The sequence below is a fragment of the Pithys albifrons genome, chromosome 22 (assembly GCF_047495875.1).
Source record: "Pithys albifrons albifrons isolate INPA30051 chromosome 22, PitAlb_v1, whole genome shotgun sequence".
NCBI lineage: Eukaryota > Metazoa > Chordata > Aves > Passeriformes > Thamnophilidae > Pithys > Pithys albifrons.
Genome location: NC_092479.1, coordinates 6546456 through 6562451, shown reverse-complemented (window position 1 = coordinate 6562451; position 15996 = coordinate 6546456). Strand labels below are relative to the sequence as shown.

General features: G+C 53.3%; 1 protein-coding gene across 2 annotated transcripts in view; it reads left to right on the top strand.

Moving 5' to 3' along the window:
• The window catches only part of PUSL1 (pseudouridine synthase like 1), a 29228-nt gene that overhangs the window by 12216 nt on the left and 1016 nt on the right, over positions 1 to 15996 (top strand). The window contains exons 4-7 of one of the 2 annotated variants that reach the window (XM_071575488.1): positions 4114 to 4263; positions 7049 to 7222; positions 12185 to 12239; positions 15708 to 15785. In XM_071575488.1, coding sequence (XP_071431589.1) covers positions 4114 to 4263; positions 7049 to 7222; positions 12185 to 12239; positions 15708 to 15785 — 457 coding nt within the window. Of the gene's footprint in view, positions 1 to 4113; positions 4264 to 7048; positions 7223 to 12184; positions 12240 to 15707; positions 15871 to 15996 lie in introns of both variants that reach the window. The other variant, XM_071575487.1, reaches the window with a different exon arrangement.

The window sequence follows — 15996 nt, the reverse complement described above, 5'->3', positions numbered from 1 at the left end:
TGAGCTCAGGAAAGAGGGCAGGAAGGTGCTGGGAGAGCCTCCTGTCTGCAGGCACAAAGTTCCTCTTGGTGCCTGTTGGGTTGTTTTATCTGCTCTTTCCCTCTGATGTTTGCAGTTCCTTTGGCAGTCCCCAGGCAGCTTGAGAAGCAGCAGAAGGTCACCCTTCTGCTATTCCCTTCTTTAAGCCTTTTCCCTTTGATCCTGACACTCTCCTGAGTGCCCACACTGGTTCAGGTCCCCCCGTGGGACCCTCTTGTGCTGGCACTGAGCAGGTGAGCTGAGCCCAGGGCACTGTGGGTGACTCCTGTGCTGCTTGAGGGGGATGCAGAGTGTGGCTGCTGCTGGAAATCCATCTGAGTGTCAGCCCCCAGCAATCCACGGGGGAATTTTCCCTCCCCTGCCACCACCTGCTTTGCAAAAATGTGTTTTGGCAGTTTGCAGTGTTGGTTGAGTCTTTAAGCAGAGGTTTCCCAGGGGGCACCTGAAAGAAAGGCAAGGTTCTGATTTCAGCCCAGGGACAGCCAGGCAGGAGCAAGTCAGGTCATGCACCAAACCTGAGGTGGAATATTAGCACATAACAGAGGATTGACAGCTCTGCACTCACAAATCCAGCTGCTCCATTGGCCTCTCCAAGCAGCAGCTCAATTCCTCAGCAGTGAGAGCCACAAAGCCAATCCCTCTCTCAGGCTGACTGGGAGTTCCTGTCCCTTGACAGCTTTCACCTTCCCTGCCGTGTGTGCAAAGAGCCTGAGGCAGCTGCTCTGGGGTGGGGCTGGGGAGGATTTCTTTCCAGAAGTAAAAATAATATTCTGAAACAATATTCTGAAATAGAATGTGACTTGTGCTCAGACTGCAAAGTAGGTCAGACTCTACAGCCTGGAAGTCAAACCCCTTCTGGATGTTTTAGCAGTAACAGAGAACATGAAGTAGGTCATGGTTTTGGTTTCCTTCCTTAGAAGACTGAAGCAGTTTGGGAGCCAAACTCCCTGATTTTCCAGCCAGGGAGTCTGTAATGGTCAGGCTGTGCTGAGCATCAGCAGCCACTGGATCTCAGTCTCCCTCCCCTGAATTTGGGGCTGTAACATGTGAGTTGTGTTGTTGAGCTTTAATGGAATGAGTTGTCCTGGAGAGCTGAAAGTGCTGTTGGGACCCTGCTGCTCTCAGTGCTGGAGGTGACACAGATCCATAGCTGTGCTCAGGCTTGTCCTAAGAGCCAACCCATTGCTGCTGAAGGAGGTTTGGACCAGAGAACATCTCCAAAAGGAAGGAGCAGTGGGATCTCACAGAGGGGAGAAGTTGTCTCATGCTCAGATCTGCCACGTTTCAGGAGGTGATGCCTTCTGACAGAACACAGCCCAGCCCTGCTCAGTCAGCCTGAGTTCATCAGGAAGCTTTTCCTTCTCCCTGGGGCTGAATCTTCCAAAAATGGTTCATCTGCTTCCCATTAGGGTTCCTGGTGCTGGGCATGAGCCCACGTGTGCTCAGCAGCCATCCCTCCCTCTGCAAATGCTGCTCTGCCAAGAAGAATTCTCTGCTAATGCTGAAGAGGGAACTCAAAACTTTCATGTGGTTACAAGCAGGGGGTGATGGAGAGAGGGATCTTTGTGAGAAGACATTGTTGTTGATGGAGCTTGGAAGGAAAACAAGATTCCAAGGGGGCTGACTGTGCCATCAGCCACAATAACCTTCTTTGTGGTCTGATGGGTTCCTTCTATCAACTGCTCTGTCTTAAACTTGCAAAACATGTGAGAGGATCTTGTCCTGAAAGATCAGAGTGTGTTTCATAGGTGGGGTGATTTGGGGAGGACTTTGCTGTCCCTGAAGTAGGGATGGCACTGCCAGGAGGGAACTCACACCTCCTGTTTCTGGGTTGGTTTTGTGAGCACCCAGTGAAGGTTGTTGGATTCCTCCCACCTCCTGCAAACTGGCATTGCTCTCTCTTGGCAGTGGGGAGAGCAGGGTGTGATTCTGAAGGACATCTTTGGCATTTCTTTGGGCTTTTTTCCCTTCCACCTCCTCTGAAATTCAGGCTCTGTTGGAAAGGTAAAGAATGCCATGAGTCTTTATTGAGCATTATTTAGCAATTTCCAAAAAATGGGATCTTAACAAGGCCTGAAATGAGGCTGCTGGAATAAAGGCTGGAAAGACATTCTTAGCTAGAAGGAATCTCTTGCCTCTGTTTGGAGAGACAGGAAAGGATTATGTGCATAAATAGACCTCACTGAAAGAATCCTCCTAAAAGGATGGTTATTTAATAAAAATCAAAGAAGTGTTAACAAGAGAAGCTCAGGATGGATGATGTGTGGAGGCAGCAGGCAGAGGGACAGAAGTGTAAGGATTTTATTGTTGTGTTTAGAAGAGGCTGGAGCATCCTGGGCTCAAACCTCACTGCAGGATGTGGTTTGCATTTCTCCTGATGGTTTATAGCAGGGAAGGAATCTCCTGGGCTTGGTGTTGCAGGTCTTTGTGGAGGTCTGTGCTCAGCTTTCATTTCTTCTTCTGTGGGCTGAGCCTTTGCAGTCAAGGCATGAGAGCCAGAGGCACCTGAGTGGCAAAAATCCCCCAAGCACCAACCTTTTTAAAGTAAATAAAAAAGTCTGACTGTTATGTGGTCCCAAATGGTATCCTGCTTTTTGACCCTGTCTGGGTCCCTTCTCCTCACCATGCCAACCTCCAAGGGCAAAAGGGCAATCAGCAGGAGAAAAACCACCTTGTGAGGAGATGCATCCTGTGAAGGAACATCTGCAGAGACCTTGTGCTGTGTGACAGGAGCTCCTGCCCTGGGCTGAGGGACAGGCAAAGGCAGTAAAAGCTGCTGTGGTGCCACCCTGGGGAGGGGCAGAGACACAGGGCAGCTGTTTCCTCCCTTGCCAGGGAAAGGGGGTTTGCCCTGCCAGCCCCTGTGCCCTCCCCTCTGGCAATGGTGGCAGTGGTGGCATTGGCTTGGAGACACACAGTTCCTCCCTGCTGCTTACAGAGAAAAACAGGCAAGTTCAGCTGCCTGGAAAGCTCCTTGTGGAGTGAACTGCCTGGAGCCAGTGGGAGATGTGCAGAAAAGGGCTCTTGGGGCTGTCCCTGGGAAGTGAGAGGGTTCCCAGGGGCTGTGCCAGCAGCTCTGGGCTGGGTTCAGGGATGGATGGGCAGGTCCACCTTCCTGTGCACTCTGCAGCAGAGCCCTGGGTGTCTTGGGGGAGGTGACAGGGAGGTGACCCACTTTCAAACATCTCCATCTGCTCCACTGAGCTGCCCCTGGGAGTGAGCACAGAGGACTCTGTGCTGGGGGGTCCTTCCCAAGGGTTTGGGAGCTGCAGGAGCAGCAGGAGGAGGGTGGAGGGTTCCACGGTGTAATCCTCTCTCACCTTCAGGAGAACCTGAGTGCCCCCAGCCAGGGGTGAAGTGCAGTTTGATGTGCTGCCTGAGCAGTTTGGTGTCTGTGCAGCAGAAACCACACACTGGTAGCTGCCTTCTCTCAACTGATCCCTCTTGTGACAGTGTGAGTGTCCCCAAAAGGCATTGGGAGACGACCCAAAGTCAGAGTCAGTGTGTTTGTGATGACAGATGTCACTTTGAACCCCTTCCCCCTTGTCCTAAATTAAATAAGGCAGAAGAGCCTTCTGGCATCACACACTCTGAATCTGACTTTATTTAGCCAGGAGATGCTGTGGCACCTTCAGGTGCCCATCCTTGGTCACTGCCTCTCAGGAGAGTGGCATTTCACCAGGAGCTGCAGTGACAGGACAGGGGGCAATGGCTTCAAATGGACAGGAGGAGATTTAGAGTGGATATTGGAAGGAATTCTTGGCTGGGAGGGTGGGCAGGCCCTGGCACAGGTTGGGCAGAGAAGCTGTGGCTGCCCCATCCCTGGAAGTGTCCCAGGCCAGGCTGGAGCAACCTGGGCTGGTGGAAGGTGTCCCTGCCCCTGGCAGAGGTGGCACTGGATGATCTTTGAGGTCCTTCCAACCCAAACCATTCCATGATTCTGTGATATTTGAATGCACTTTCTCCAAGAATCCACTGCCTGTTTCAGTTCCCATCCATGTGGTGACCAGGCAGAAGGTTTTGAATGAAATTGTGACATTTGTGCCCTTGTCCCTCCCTGCTCTGTCCCTGCAGCATCCTGAGTGCCCACCGGGTGCCCAGCAGCTTCCATGCCCGCTTCTCTGCCCTCTCCAGGACCTACATCTACCGGCTCCTGCTGGGCTGTGCCCACCACTCCCAGGTGCCCGTGTTTGAGCAGGATCTGTGCTGGGCTCCTGCAGGAGGGTGAGTGTCTGCTGGGCAACACCCCTGGGCAGCCACCTTGGCATGGGAGGGAAAATAAGAGTGTGAGTCAGGGGAGAAGGAGCTGGGGGGGCTCAGCTGGAGAAAAGGAGGCTCAGGGGGCACCTTCTGGCTCTGCCATCCCTGATGGATCTGGGGGAGGGTCGGGCTGTGCCCCAGGGCACAGGGTCAGGAGCAGAGGGCACGGCCTCAGGCTGGGCCAGGGCAGGGGCAGGGGGCACAGCAGCAGGAATTTCCTCATGAAAAGGGTGGTCAGGCCTTGGCAGGGGCTGCCAGGGAGGTTTGGAGTGCCCAGCCCTGGAGGTGCCCAAGGAAAGACTGACCATGGCACTCAGTGCCAAGGTGGGCATCGGGCGCAGGGTGGGCTCCATGGGCTGGGAGGGCTTTGCCAAGGTGGGCATCGGGCACAGGGTGGGCTCCAGGGGCTGGGAGGGCTTTGCCAAGGTGGGCATTGGGCACAGGGTGGGCTCCAGGGGCTGGGAGGGCTTTGCCAAGGTGGGCGTCGGGCACAGGGTGGGCTCCAGGGGCTGGCAGGACTTTTCCAAGGTGGGCGTCGGGCACAGGGTGGGCTCCAGGGGCTGGGAGGGCTTTGCCAAGGTGGGCGTCGGGCACAGGGTGGGCTCCATGGGCTGGCAGGGCTGTGCCAACCTCAGGAATTCTGTGATTCTGTGAAAGGCTTTCGAGGGAAGGAGGAAGTGGGTAATTCCCACCTATGAGAGCCCATTCCCTGTGGACATGGACAGGATGTCAGAGAGGAGATGCCCGGGCTGTGCCCACCCAGCCCTGGCACTCACAGCTCCTTTGGGCTCCCTGTTGGTTGTGCTCGTGCTGTGCCCACTCAGCAGTGCTGGGGAAGCTCCAGCAGGGACTTTGGGTGTCCCTCCCCATGGAAGGGCTGAGCATTTCCTCAGGTGACCTCCCCCTGTGCCCAACCCTCTCTGAGGAGATGCCCAGGGGCACAAATCCATCACCCAGCACATCTCAGGGGTTTGGGTGTGACTTCACACTCAGGGGAAAAGGAAGGCTGAGAATTCTTTTATTATTTCTTTTCCCCTGGTGCTGTCTCTCTAAATCTCCTCTCTCATTCCCTGAGTGTTTGAAGAGTGAGAGCAACCCCACAATAACAAATCAGGGGATGGAGCTCAGGGTGCACTTTGTGTTCTTGGAGTAACCACCAAGTCATAACAAATCAGAGCTTGTGTGTGCAAGGGAAGGAAAACAAATCCAGTGCCATTAAAAAAAAATAAAATCTTAGGGCATGATAAACAGTGGGTGAGGAAAAAAAAGCAAACAAACCCCAGAAGATAATTTGTTATTGTTCTTTTAGTTTATGTTGTGCTGAAAGAAACATCCATTCAAGAAACCTGGGGGGAAAAGCAGGTTTGTAGCCAGTTGGGGGAATTTCATCACCACTCTTGGAGAACAGTTGTGGGTAATGGGAAAAAAAATGTAATTTCAGCTGTCTTAGGAGAGGAATGAAGATGACATTGCCCTAACATTAAATTGCTGACTTTGTCTTCTGTGGGCTGTGGAAGGGAAAAATAAATATGGAACTGCAGGATTAGATGTTACATCCACAATGTGCCTTCCTGGCAGCTTTGGGGAGCAGCTTTTAATCAGCTCCAGAAACTGCAATTAATTCTCTCAAATTGCAGCCCCATGTGAAGGAAAGACAGAGCAGCTCAGAAATTCCAAATGGGGAGGAAGTTTTCCTTCCTAAAAGGTGGGATATTTGGGCTGCCAGTGGTGGAGGAGCTCCTGTGTGAGCACCCCTGAGCCCATCTGGGCTGCCAAACACATTAACCTTGTGGAGGGATCTGAGCTGGCACTTTGGAGCCATCACTGCTCTTGTCTGGGAGTGCTGGTTATTTTCAGTCAACAGAGTGAAAAAAATTTAATGATGCTGGAAAACCTCATCTTGGGGGTTTGTTTGTTTGTTTGTTTGTTTGGGGGTTTTTGTTTGTTTTGTTTTGTTTGTTTTATTTTGTTTTTTTTCAGAAACATTTAGATTTCTGGTAGGATCTGAACAACCTAAGCCAGGCTCAGAACAACCTAAGCCAGGCTCAGAACAACCTAAGCCAGGCTCATGTGAACTCACTCAGGCTTTTCTTAAATTGCCAGAAATAAAAATAAACATCTGCTCAGCAAATACACCAGGAAATCTGCCTGAATTCCTTTGCTTGAGACTATTTTGACCAGACCTTCAGATGAAGAAATCTGAGTGACACTTGAGATTCTGAGTTCTCCCCTTGGCCCTTTCTTGGTTTCATCTCTGCCCTTTCATTCCCTCATCCCATTTCTGTTCCTTCCTCATTTCAAAACCATTTGGAAAACCATCATGAGCTTTGATATTTTTCTTACCTCAGCATCTTTTTCAGTTTCTCAGGCCCAGATACTGCAAAGCCTTTTGGTCACAGAATCACAGAATATTCCACAAGATGGAAGGGACCCCCAAAGGTCTCTTGGCCTTTGCTGCCTCCAACAATTTAGGTGGAGTTATTTGAGTTGAGCTGTTCCAAGGAGCTCAGCAGGGTGAAGGTTTGGGCAGATCCTGTGCCTGGCAGCCCTTGGAGCTTTGAATACCTTCAGACTTTGGGTCACTTGGCATTTTGGTTTGTGCTTTGGGCCATCCCAAGTCAGGCTCTGTCAGGATGTGCTCCCACAGTGATATCCCTGTGCCAGGTTGGATTCTCTGCACTTGGAGCCCCTGTGCCATGCTGGGCACACCTGCTGCCCCTTCCCCTGTGCCCTGTGTGTTTAATTCCAGCTCCCTGGATGTCCCTGCCATGCAGGAGGCAGCAAAATTCCTGGTGGGAACCCACGACTTCAGCACCTTCCGCTCACTCCACTCCGACTCGGCTTCCCAGACCCCCATCAGAACCATCTTCCAGGTGGACATCCAACCTTCTTCTGGCTTCCTGGCCCACCACTATGAGCACAGGTGAGAGCCCAGAGGCCCAGCCAAGGGTTTTTCCAGGCTGTAAAGCCTCTCCCAGCCCTGTTCTGGGGTCTGTTCCTCACCCTCACCTTCCTGGGCTGGGGCTCTGCTGAGGGACAGCTTGGAAAGGACATTTCTTTCCCCTCCTGTGTCCTCAGGGAGAAAGATGAGCAGGAACTGAGGGCAGGGGGAGCTGGGCCAGTTGTTTGTGCATGAAAGGCAGGATGTTATAAACTGGTGGCTGGAATCTGGCACGGAGCAGGTCCTGGGAGCTGCTTCCAGCACTTACTCTCACTTTGGTTGCTAAAAACCAGCTCTGCCAGGGGATTTGATTTGATTTTCCTCCCCTGCTGCTGTCCTGGCTTTGCTTAAAGGCTGGAAATAGGGGGGAAAACCCACCCAGCACGTGGGGCAGTGCTGTGGTTATGCAGATCCACCCAGTTCCCACCAGGAGCTCCTCCTGCCTTCCCAGGGGATGGGGATGAACTCCAATATCCCTCAGTCGTTGCATAAGCAAAAGATAAAGTTGAGTATCAAGTTCTCTCAGGACCAGGTCTTGCAAGTATTGAAATGAAGTGGCTGAAAGTATTCTCTCTGTAGCAGAAACTGAACTTTTTTCCCAGAAAGATCATGGATATTTATCACCTGAGCAGGACTGCTGCTTTCCTGCTGGTTCTTGTGTTTCAGCTTGAGAGCAAACCTGGCTCTTTTCTTTCTCAAATTCCACTTTTGTGCTTTCTGATTAGGGAAAAAACTTCCTTTTTTTGGTAGTTTTCCCTCCTAGATTTGAATCCTTGTGAGGTGTAGCAGCAATTGCCCCCTCCAAGCCTCACTGGGGCATTGCTGCCCTTTGCCAACAGCCCCCTGTTTCCTCCCCTGGGTCTCTTTGGACATTTTCAGCCAAAAACTGAAAGGGAGCTGCAAAACCAGAGAGCTCTGTGTGCTCTGAGTACTCCTGGATCCTCCCAGCATCTTCCATCTTCTCCCATTCCTGCTTTTCCTGCTCACTCTCGGAGCCACCCAGCTGGGTCTGGGCAGATGGAAAAGCTTCCCAAAAAGACAAACAAAACAAAACATTTCCCTGGGGAAGGAAGAATGGGGGGGGGGAGGGGGGAAATGGGGACATTCCTGCTTGTTGTTGTTGCTGAATGCAGAGCTTGGTCTTCCTCTGTCCAGTGGGGGATGCTGAGGGACTCAGGGGGCACAGAAATGCTCCACCCACCCATCCACCCACTCATCCACCCACTCATCCATCCACCCACCCATCCACTCACCCACTCACCCACCCACTCACCCACCCACCCATCCACTCACCCACTCACCCATCCACTCACCCACTCACCCATCCACTCACCCACTCACCCATCCACTCACCCACCCACCCATCCACTCACCCATCCATCCACTCACCCACCCATCCATCCACTCACCCACCCATCCATCCACTCACCCACCCATCCATCCACTCACCCACCCATCCATCCACTCACCCATCCACTCACCCACTCACCCACCCACCCATCCACTCACCCACTCACCCACCCACCCACCCATCCACCCATCCACTCACCCACCCACCCACCCACCCACCCACCCATCCACTCACCCACCCACCCATCCACTCACCCACCCACCCACCCACCCACCCATCCACTCACCCACCCATCCACTCACCCACCCACCTATCCATCCATCCACCCACCCATCCATCCACTCACCCACCCATCCATCCACCCATCCACCCACCCATCCATCCACTCACCCACCCATCCATCCACTCACTCACCCACCCATCCATCCACTCACTCACCCACCCATCCATCCACTCACTCACCCACCCATCCATCCACTCACTCACCCATCCATCCATCCACTCACTCACCCACCCATCCACTCACTCACTCACCCACCCATCCATCCACTCACTCACCCACCCATCCATCCACTCACTCACCCACCCATCCATCCACTCACTCACCCACCCATCCATCCACTCACTCACCCACCCATCCATCCACTCACTCACCCACCCATCCATCCACTCACTCACCCACCCATCCATCCACTCACTCACCCACCCATCCATCCACTCACTCACCCACCCATCCATCCACTCACTCACCCACCCATCCATCCACTCACTCACCCACCCATCCATCCACTCACTCACCCACCCATCCATCCACTCACTCACCCACCCATCCATCCACTCACTCACCCACCCCCCCATCCACCCACTCACCCACCCATCCACCCACCCACCCACCCATCCACCCACCCATCCACCCACCCATCCACCCACCCACCCATCCACCCACCCATCCATCCACCCATCCATCCACCCACCCATCCATCCACCCACCCATCCATCCACCCACCCATCCATCCACCCACCCATCCATCCACCCACCCATCCATCCACCCACCCATCCATCCACCCACCCATCCATCCATCCACCCACCCACCCATCCACCCACCCACCCATCCACCCATCCATCCATCCACCTACCCACTCACCTACTCACTCACTCACCCATCCCAGGATTCTCTCCTCCTTTTGGATGAGCTCTGCAAGTGGCAGAATCCCGAGCAAATAACCAGTGGCAGCATCTCAAGGTCCCCTCTGGAGCAGGGTCAGCCCCAGCCCCAGCCCTGCTCTTGCCATTTGACTGATCCCTGAGGTTCAATACCTATTTTGTGTCTCCAATTTTAATGTAAAACAAGAGAAGTTGCCACTCTTGGCAGAACTTGCTGCAGAAACTCATCCCACACCAGGCCAAAAACAGCCCAGGAGAGAGAAAACAACCCTCAAAACTGCCTTGAAAGCATCAAAGCAGCTCCTGGGGGAATATTTTTGCTTTTGGTGACACATGAAGCCAAACTTGTGTGTTATAGTGAGTCATTTTTACACTGTGTCAATATTAATTGCTTTAATGAATGTTTAGGCTGAAGGGGGTGGCTTTAAAGAGCACTTCACTCTCTTGGAAACCTTTGTTAGTAAGAACCACAACCAGTTTTCTGATTTAGAGACAAAAGTTGTGGGGTTTGGGTCTTTGTGACAGAGTTGAGTGTTGTTGGGCTTCTTGTTGTTGTTGTTGTTGTCTGTTTGTTCAGGGCTTTTTAATTACAGTTGCTTTTAATCTGTAAAACTCTCCCTGTGAGAACATCTGCAGTCCTGGGGCTCAGAGTCTGCCCATTTTCATCATCATCATCATCATCATCATCATCATCATCATCATCATTTCTTCACTGCAGCAGCAGAATGAACTGTTCCTGCAATGAAAGGGTTGGGATAGTGCTAAAAGCTTATAAATAGATTTTTTTAGCCTAATCTAAGGAGGTTTATTTTCTCTTTCAGAGAGAGGAATCACAGAATGATAAACCACAGTCTCTTAGCCCTATAAAGCAGCTTTTCTTCCTCCTTCTTTCCTTCCTTTCTGAGCTTCCCCAACCCCCTGAATTGGCCACTTGTGTGTCCAAAAGGCTGAGTGTTGAAATGATTCCTGCCCTCAGTCTCAGTTGCTCAGCAACACTGGCAGTGGAGCTGGTGCCCCATCCATGCCAAGCGCTTTGGGATGCCCAGGATGTGTCCAGAGCCTCAGCCCCTGCCCTGGCACCCAGGGGGTGATGGCTCTGCCACCTGGGCTGGAGCACAACGTGTGCCATTCACTGCAAGGTGCTGCTTTCTGCTGCCAAGTGGGAAAAGGCAGCTGGATTTTTTGGCTGGTAAATGAAATTATCCCTGAGACTGACATGGAAAACAAAGTTTCCCACTTAAATTTAACACCTTGTTCTCCTTCCAAGCCTACAAGGTGTTTTTCCTGAGCATTTTCACCCTTCTTTTGTAGCTTAATAGATCCCAAGACAGCAGGGCCAGGAGAATCCAGGCTGAAGGGGGGGATGCCTCTGTTCTTGTGTGTATCTAATGGGCCTATCAGATGATTTTTGTATTTGCAGGAAGGAGATGTGCAAAAGGTGTTGCCCTGCAGGACTGTTTCTTGGGTGGTGTTGGGGGTAGAGTTGGTGCTGGAGCATCAGCAAAACCAGAACTCTGTTTGTTTGGAAAGCAGGTTTAGCAGGGGCCAGGGGAGTGTGGGGAGTGTTGGTCACTGCCATAAATATTGGAGACTGCCATGAGTGTTGGTTATTGCCATAATTGTTGGTTATTGCCATAAATGTTGCATAAAATATTGGATACTGCCATGAAACATTCTGGAAAATGGTTTCTATATGAAGAGATTGGGTGAAAGGAAGGGATGGCTTTTTGGACAGAGATCTCCCTCCCTCCATCCCTCCCTCCATCCCTCCCTCCATCCCTCCCTCCATCCCTCCCTCCATCCCTCCCTCCATCCCTCCCTCCATCCCTCCCTCCATCCCTCCCTCCATCCCTCCCTCCATCCCACTCCATCCCCAAATATCCCCCTCCCTGCCCTGCTCCCTCTGCAGTGGTTCCTTGGCTGCCCTGTGCTCTCCAGCCACATTCCTGACTTCTCCTGACCTTTCCAGTGCCATGTGGTTGTCACAGTGGGCACTGCTGAGGGTTGAAATCCATCCTGCCATTCCTGGAATCATGACCAAGTGAGGCACCTCCAGAGGAAAGGGGGTTTCTTGGCTGTGCCTGGTGGTTCCTCCCTTTCCCCAGGGAACATCAGGCTGGATCCTCAGCCCAGCAGTGCCTTGGCTGCTGCTCAGGTGCTCCTTGGTTTGTGTTGCCCTTTCCCTTTCCTTGGAGTGGTTACACCTGGGGGTGAGGCAGCAGGAAGGTCACAAAGCAGGAACATGCCAAGCAGGTGGGGATTGTTTCATCCCAGAAACCCTCCTGAGCAGCAGAGGAACCTCCTGGCCTTCCAAACTTACTTGTCTTATTGCCTGTCCTCACACTCACCTGGGACATTTCCTCCCTTTGGGGGTGAAAGAACCTTTTGAAATGTGATTTTTAAATGCCTTTTTTTTGCTTTCTGTAGGGGCCTGGAGTTCTGGGAGGTGAAGGTGAGGGGCAGATCCTTCCTGTACCGACAGGTATGTTTGGGGCTGTGTCCAGCACTCCCTTTGCCTGCAAGGACCAAAGTGTTGCAGCCTCCAAATACTGAGGATTTGAGCAATCCCTGTGTAGCTCCAGCTCTTGCAGAGCTGCAGTTCCAGCTGTGTGACACCCACAGGGACCTGGGGCAGCAGAGAGCTGAAGGATCTGTGTCCTTTGATCCATCAGAACCAGAATCTCCTGAGTTTGTGTCTGAAATGAACATCCAACCTGCCAAACTCGTGTGGGAGGATGGAAGGGTTTGTTTTCCACCCTCCTTGTCCTTCAGTGCAGTGGTGACACCCCACAGAAACGTGTTCCTGCTCTGCTGGAACCCAGCAGAGCCTGCCTGGAATTTTCCTGCCTGGCTTTGGGGCATGAAGTGCCTCTCAGTGATGGGAAGGCCTGGAAGTTCTGCAGCACAACTACAGAGTCTCTGCCCCTGCCAGGAAGGTCTCCTTGGAAATGGCTCCACTGAGAGTTGCTGGTATTCCCAGGGGAGACTCTTCCCAAATTTAGGGGTCACCTCCCTGGGGAAGGGCTGCTCTCCCTCTGCCTCCTGGCCTTGGTCACACTCTGGAGACAGAACAGGCAGGGGAGGGCTTGTTTTTTTGGAGGAGAGGAGGTTTCTGTGGGCACAGCAAGCAGCTCTTTCTTACCCTGTTTTGACAAGCTCAGTTTGGTTTTTCTCCTGTGCCAAGCAGTGCTCTGTGAGCCCTGGCAGGGGCAGCAGGGGGAGAAGGGTGGGATGTGCAGCAGGGATTGGCTCCACCAGGTGTTCCAGTGCCAGGGGGAAATTACTGGGAATCATTTAATGCATTAAAAGGGAAATTCTGCTCAGTGACACTGCAGAGGGACAGTCACCCCACCACTGAGCTCAGCTCCAGCCTCTCCCAGCAAGGGCACAGTGAGGCAGGAATGGGCTGTGCCCCTGAACTGGAACACTTCAGGTGTGCCCAAGGCCACGTTGGATGGAGCCCTGAGCCCCCTGGTGTGGTGAGAGCCATCCCTGCCCATGGTGGGCGTGGAACTGGATGATCTTTGAGTCCCTTCCAACCCAAACCAGTCTTTGCTTCTCTCTGAGCACCTTCTGCTCTCCATCACCAAGAGGAAACCAGGCTGAGGTGAATCTCTGACCTCACTCATGCAGGGTTTGGAAGCATTGAAATCTGGGTGGTTTCATTATGAAAAAGGGTTAAACCACCCCCAAACCTGCACAGGAGGGGGGAGACACCAAGCCTGTGGCTATTTTGGGCTGTGCATTGTTAGGCTGGGGTTTTTTTCGGGCTAACTCTGAGTGTGGAGCCATCAAAGCTGAAGTCATGGCATGTGATGACCTCTAGTGAGGGTGGATAAAATAACAGAGGTGGAGGAGCTGAGCTGGCCTGTGCCATGTGTTGGCAGGCTCTGGGCACTCCAAGATCAGAGCACACAGGCAGAGACAGCTCTTGCCTTTGCATAAATATATTTTGGCTTGTTGGACTTTGCTCCTTCCCGGGGATGGCCTGAGTGGGTTGGGGTTTATTCTTTGCTAAATGTCAGTGGATCAGGAGCTCAGGGCAGGGATTCATTGCAGCACCACAGTGAAGTTCTGGGAGAGCTTTGAAAGGTCATGGGCAGAATGAGTGTTTGTTTAGTCCAAGAAACTGATGTGTGTGACCACCACACAGGGAGGAGCAGAGGATGCAGGAGCAGCAGTTGGTGAGCAGGGATGCAGGAGCAGCAGTTGGTGAGCAGGGATGCAGGAGCAGCAGTTGGTGAGCAGGGATGCAGGAGCAGCAGTTGGTGAGCAGGGATGCAGGAGCAGCAGTTGGTGAGCAGGGATGCAGGAGCAGCAGTTGGTGTGCAGGGATGCAGGAGCAGCAGTTGGTGTGCAGGGATGCAGGAGCAGCAGTTGGTGTGCAGGGATGCAGGAGCAGCAGTTGGTGAGCAGGGATGCAGGAGCAGCAGTTGGTGAGCAGGGATGGAGGAGCAGCAGTTGGTGTGCAGGGATGCAGGAGCAGCAGTTGGTGAGCAGGGATGCAGGAGCAGCATTTGATGAGCAGGGATGCAGGAGCAGCAGTTGGTGTGCAGGGATGCAGGAGCAGCAGTTGGTGAGCAGGGATGCAGGAGCAGCAGTTGGTGTGCAGGGATGGAGGAGCAGCAGTTGGTGAGCAGGGATGCAGGAGCAGCATTTGGTGTGCAGGGATGCAGGAGCAACAGTTGGTGTGCAGGGATGCAGGAGCAGCAGTTGGTGTGCAGGGATGCAGGAGCAGCAGTTGGTGAGCAGGGATGGAGGAGCAGCATTTGATGAGCAGGGATGGAGGAGCAGCAGTTGGTGAGCAGGGATGCAGGAGCAGCAGTTGGTGTGCAGGTGGCATTGGCAGCTCCAGGCCTTGGCTCTGGGGGCTCCCAGGGATACAGGAGGAATGTTTTTAGCCAGGAAGCTGCTGAGGTGGGAGAGCTGTTTGTGCAGGAGGTGAACACTGAGGTGTGAAATGTGTGGAATTGCTGGGAGTGGAGGGAGGGAAGGGAAGCTGTGACATGTAGAGGTGTCTGAAACACCAGTTTCCTGGTGGGATGTCCTACTTGAAGGATTTTTTTTGTTTGTTTTAAATCTCTTTTTTTGGCTTTCTGAGTGAGAAACAAACCCCTCCACAGACCCCCACCTGCAAAGCTGTGCTTGTGTGTGACACCCTGTGAGCTCAGCCCCCCACCAGGCCTGTCAGCTCCTGCCCCAGGCTCTGTGGGGGCTGTTTGTGGAGCTGCAGCCACCCCTGCTCAGCTCCCTCCCCACATGTGGGGGGTCAGGCCTTGCTCCAGGGCAGTGTGTGGGGCTGGAGATGGTTGTGTTGCAGCTCTTGTGCCTGGGGAAGGAACACCAAAAGGAAATGGGGTGTTGTTTTTGGTTCTTTTCCCTTCCCTCCCACCAGCTTTGGGCACTAAGATGCCTCTGCACGTTGGAGATGTGTCCCCCAGTGAGTGCAGAGCCCAGACAGCCCCTGCAGGCCCTGCTGGAATGGGGAGGAACAGCTTTTCCTGCAGCTTTTGGGGTGACTGTGGCTGCTGGGCCGTGGGGTGAGGATCTGGTGAAGTAAAGTGAGTGCTGGAAGTGCTCTCTGGAGGTGGGGGATGCCAAAGGCACTTGGGGGACAGCCAGGACCTGTTCTTCCCCTCAGAGGGTGGCTGGGCTCTGGAAGAGACTCCCCAAGGCTGCCAGAGCTCCAGGACTGTTTGGACAGAGGGACAGGGTGGGATTGTTGTGTCTGTGCAGGGCCAGAGTTGGACTCTGGTCCTTGTGGGTCCCTTCCAGCTCAGGATATCCCATAATTCTGTGAACCCCAGTGGGTGACTCTGGGCTGTCACTTCAGTGGCACCTCAAACAAGGCTCAGGACACTCTTTGCTGATGCCACAAGTGCAGGACTCTGGGCAGGATTTCAGATCTCCTGCCAGGGCAGCTCCTGAGCTGTGCTCTCTGTTTTTGCAGGTCAGAAGGATGGTTGGGGCTCTGGTTGCAGTTGGCATGGGGAGGATGGCACCTCATCACATCAAAGAGCTGCTGGAGGTGAGGGATCCTTTGGCTTTCCCTGTCAATGCCATGGCCCCACCCCGGGGGCTCTTCCTGCAGTCTGTGGAATACGACCAAGCAGGTGGGTGGCTGTGGGGGTGGCTTTGGGTTTGGGGGACAGTGACACCCCCCCCATGGCTCTCACTGACACCCACGGGGTGCTTGGGGATGGCAGGGCCCCTAAAGGTCACCCAGGGAAGGTCACAGG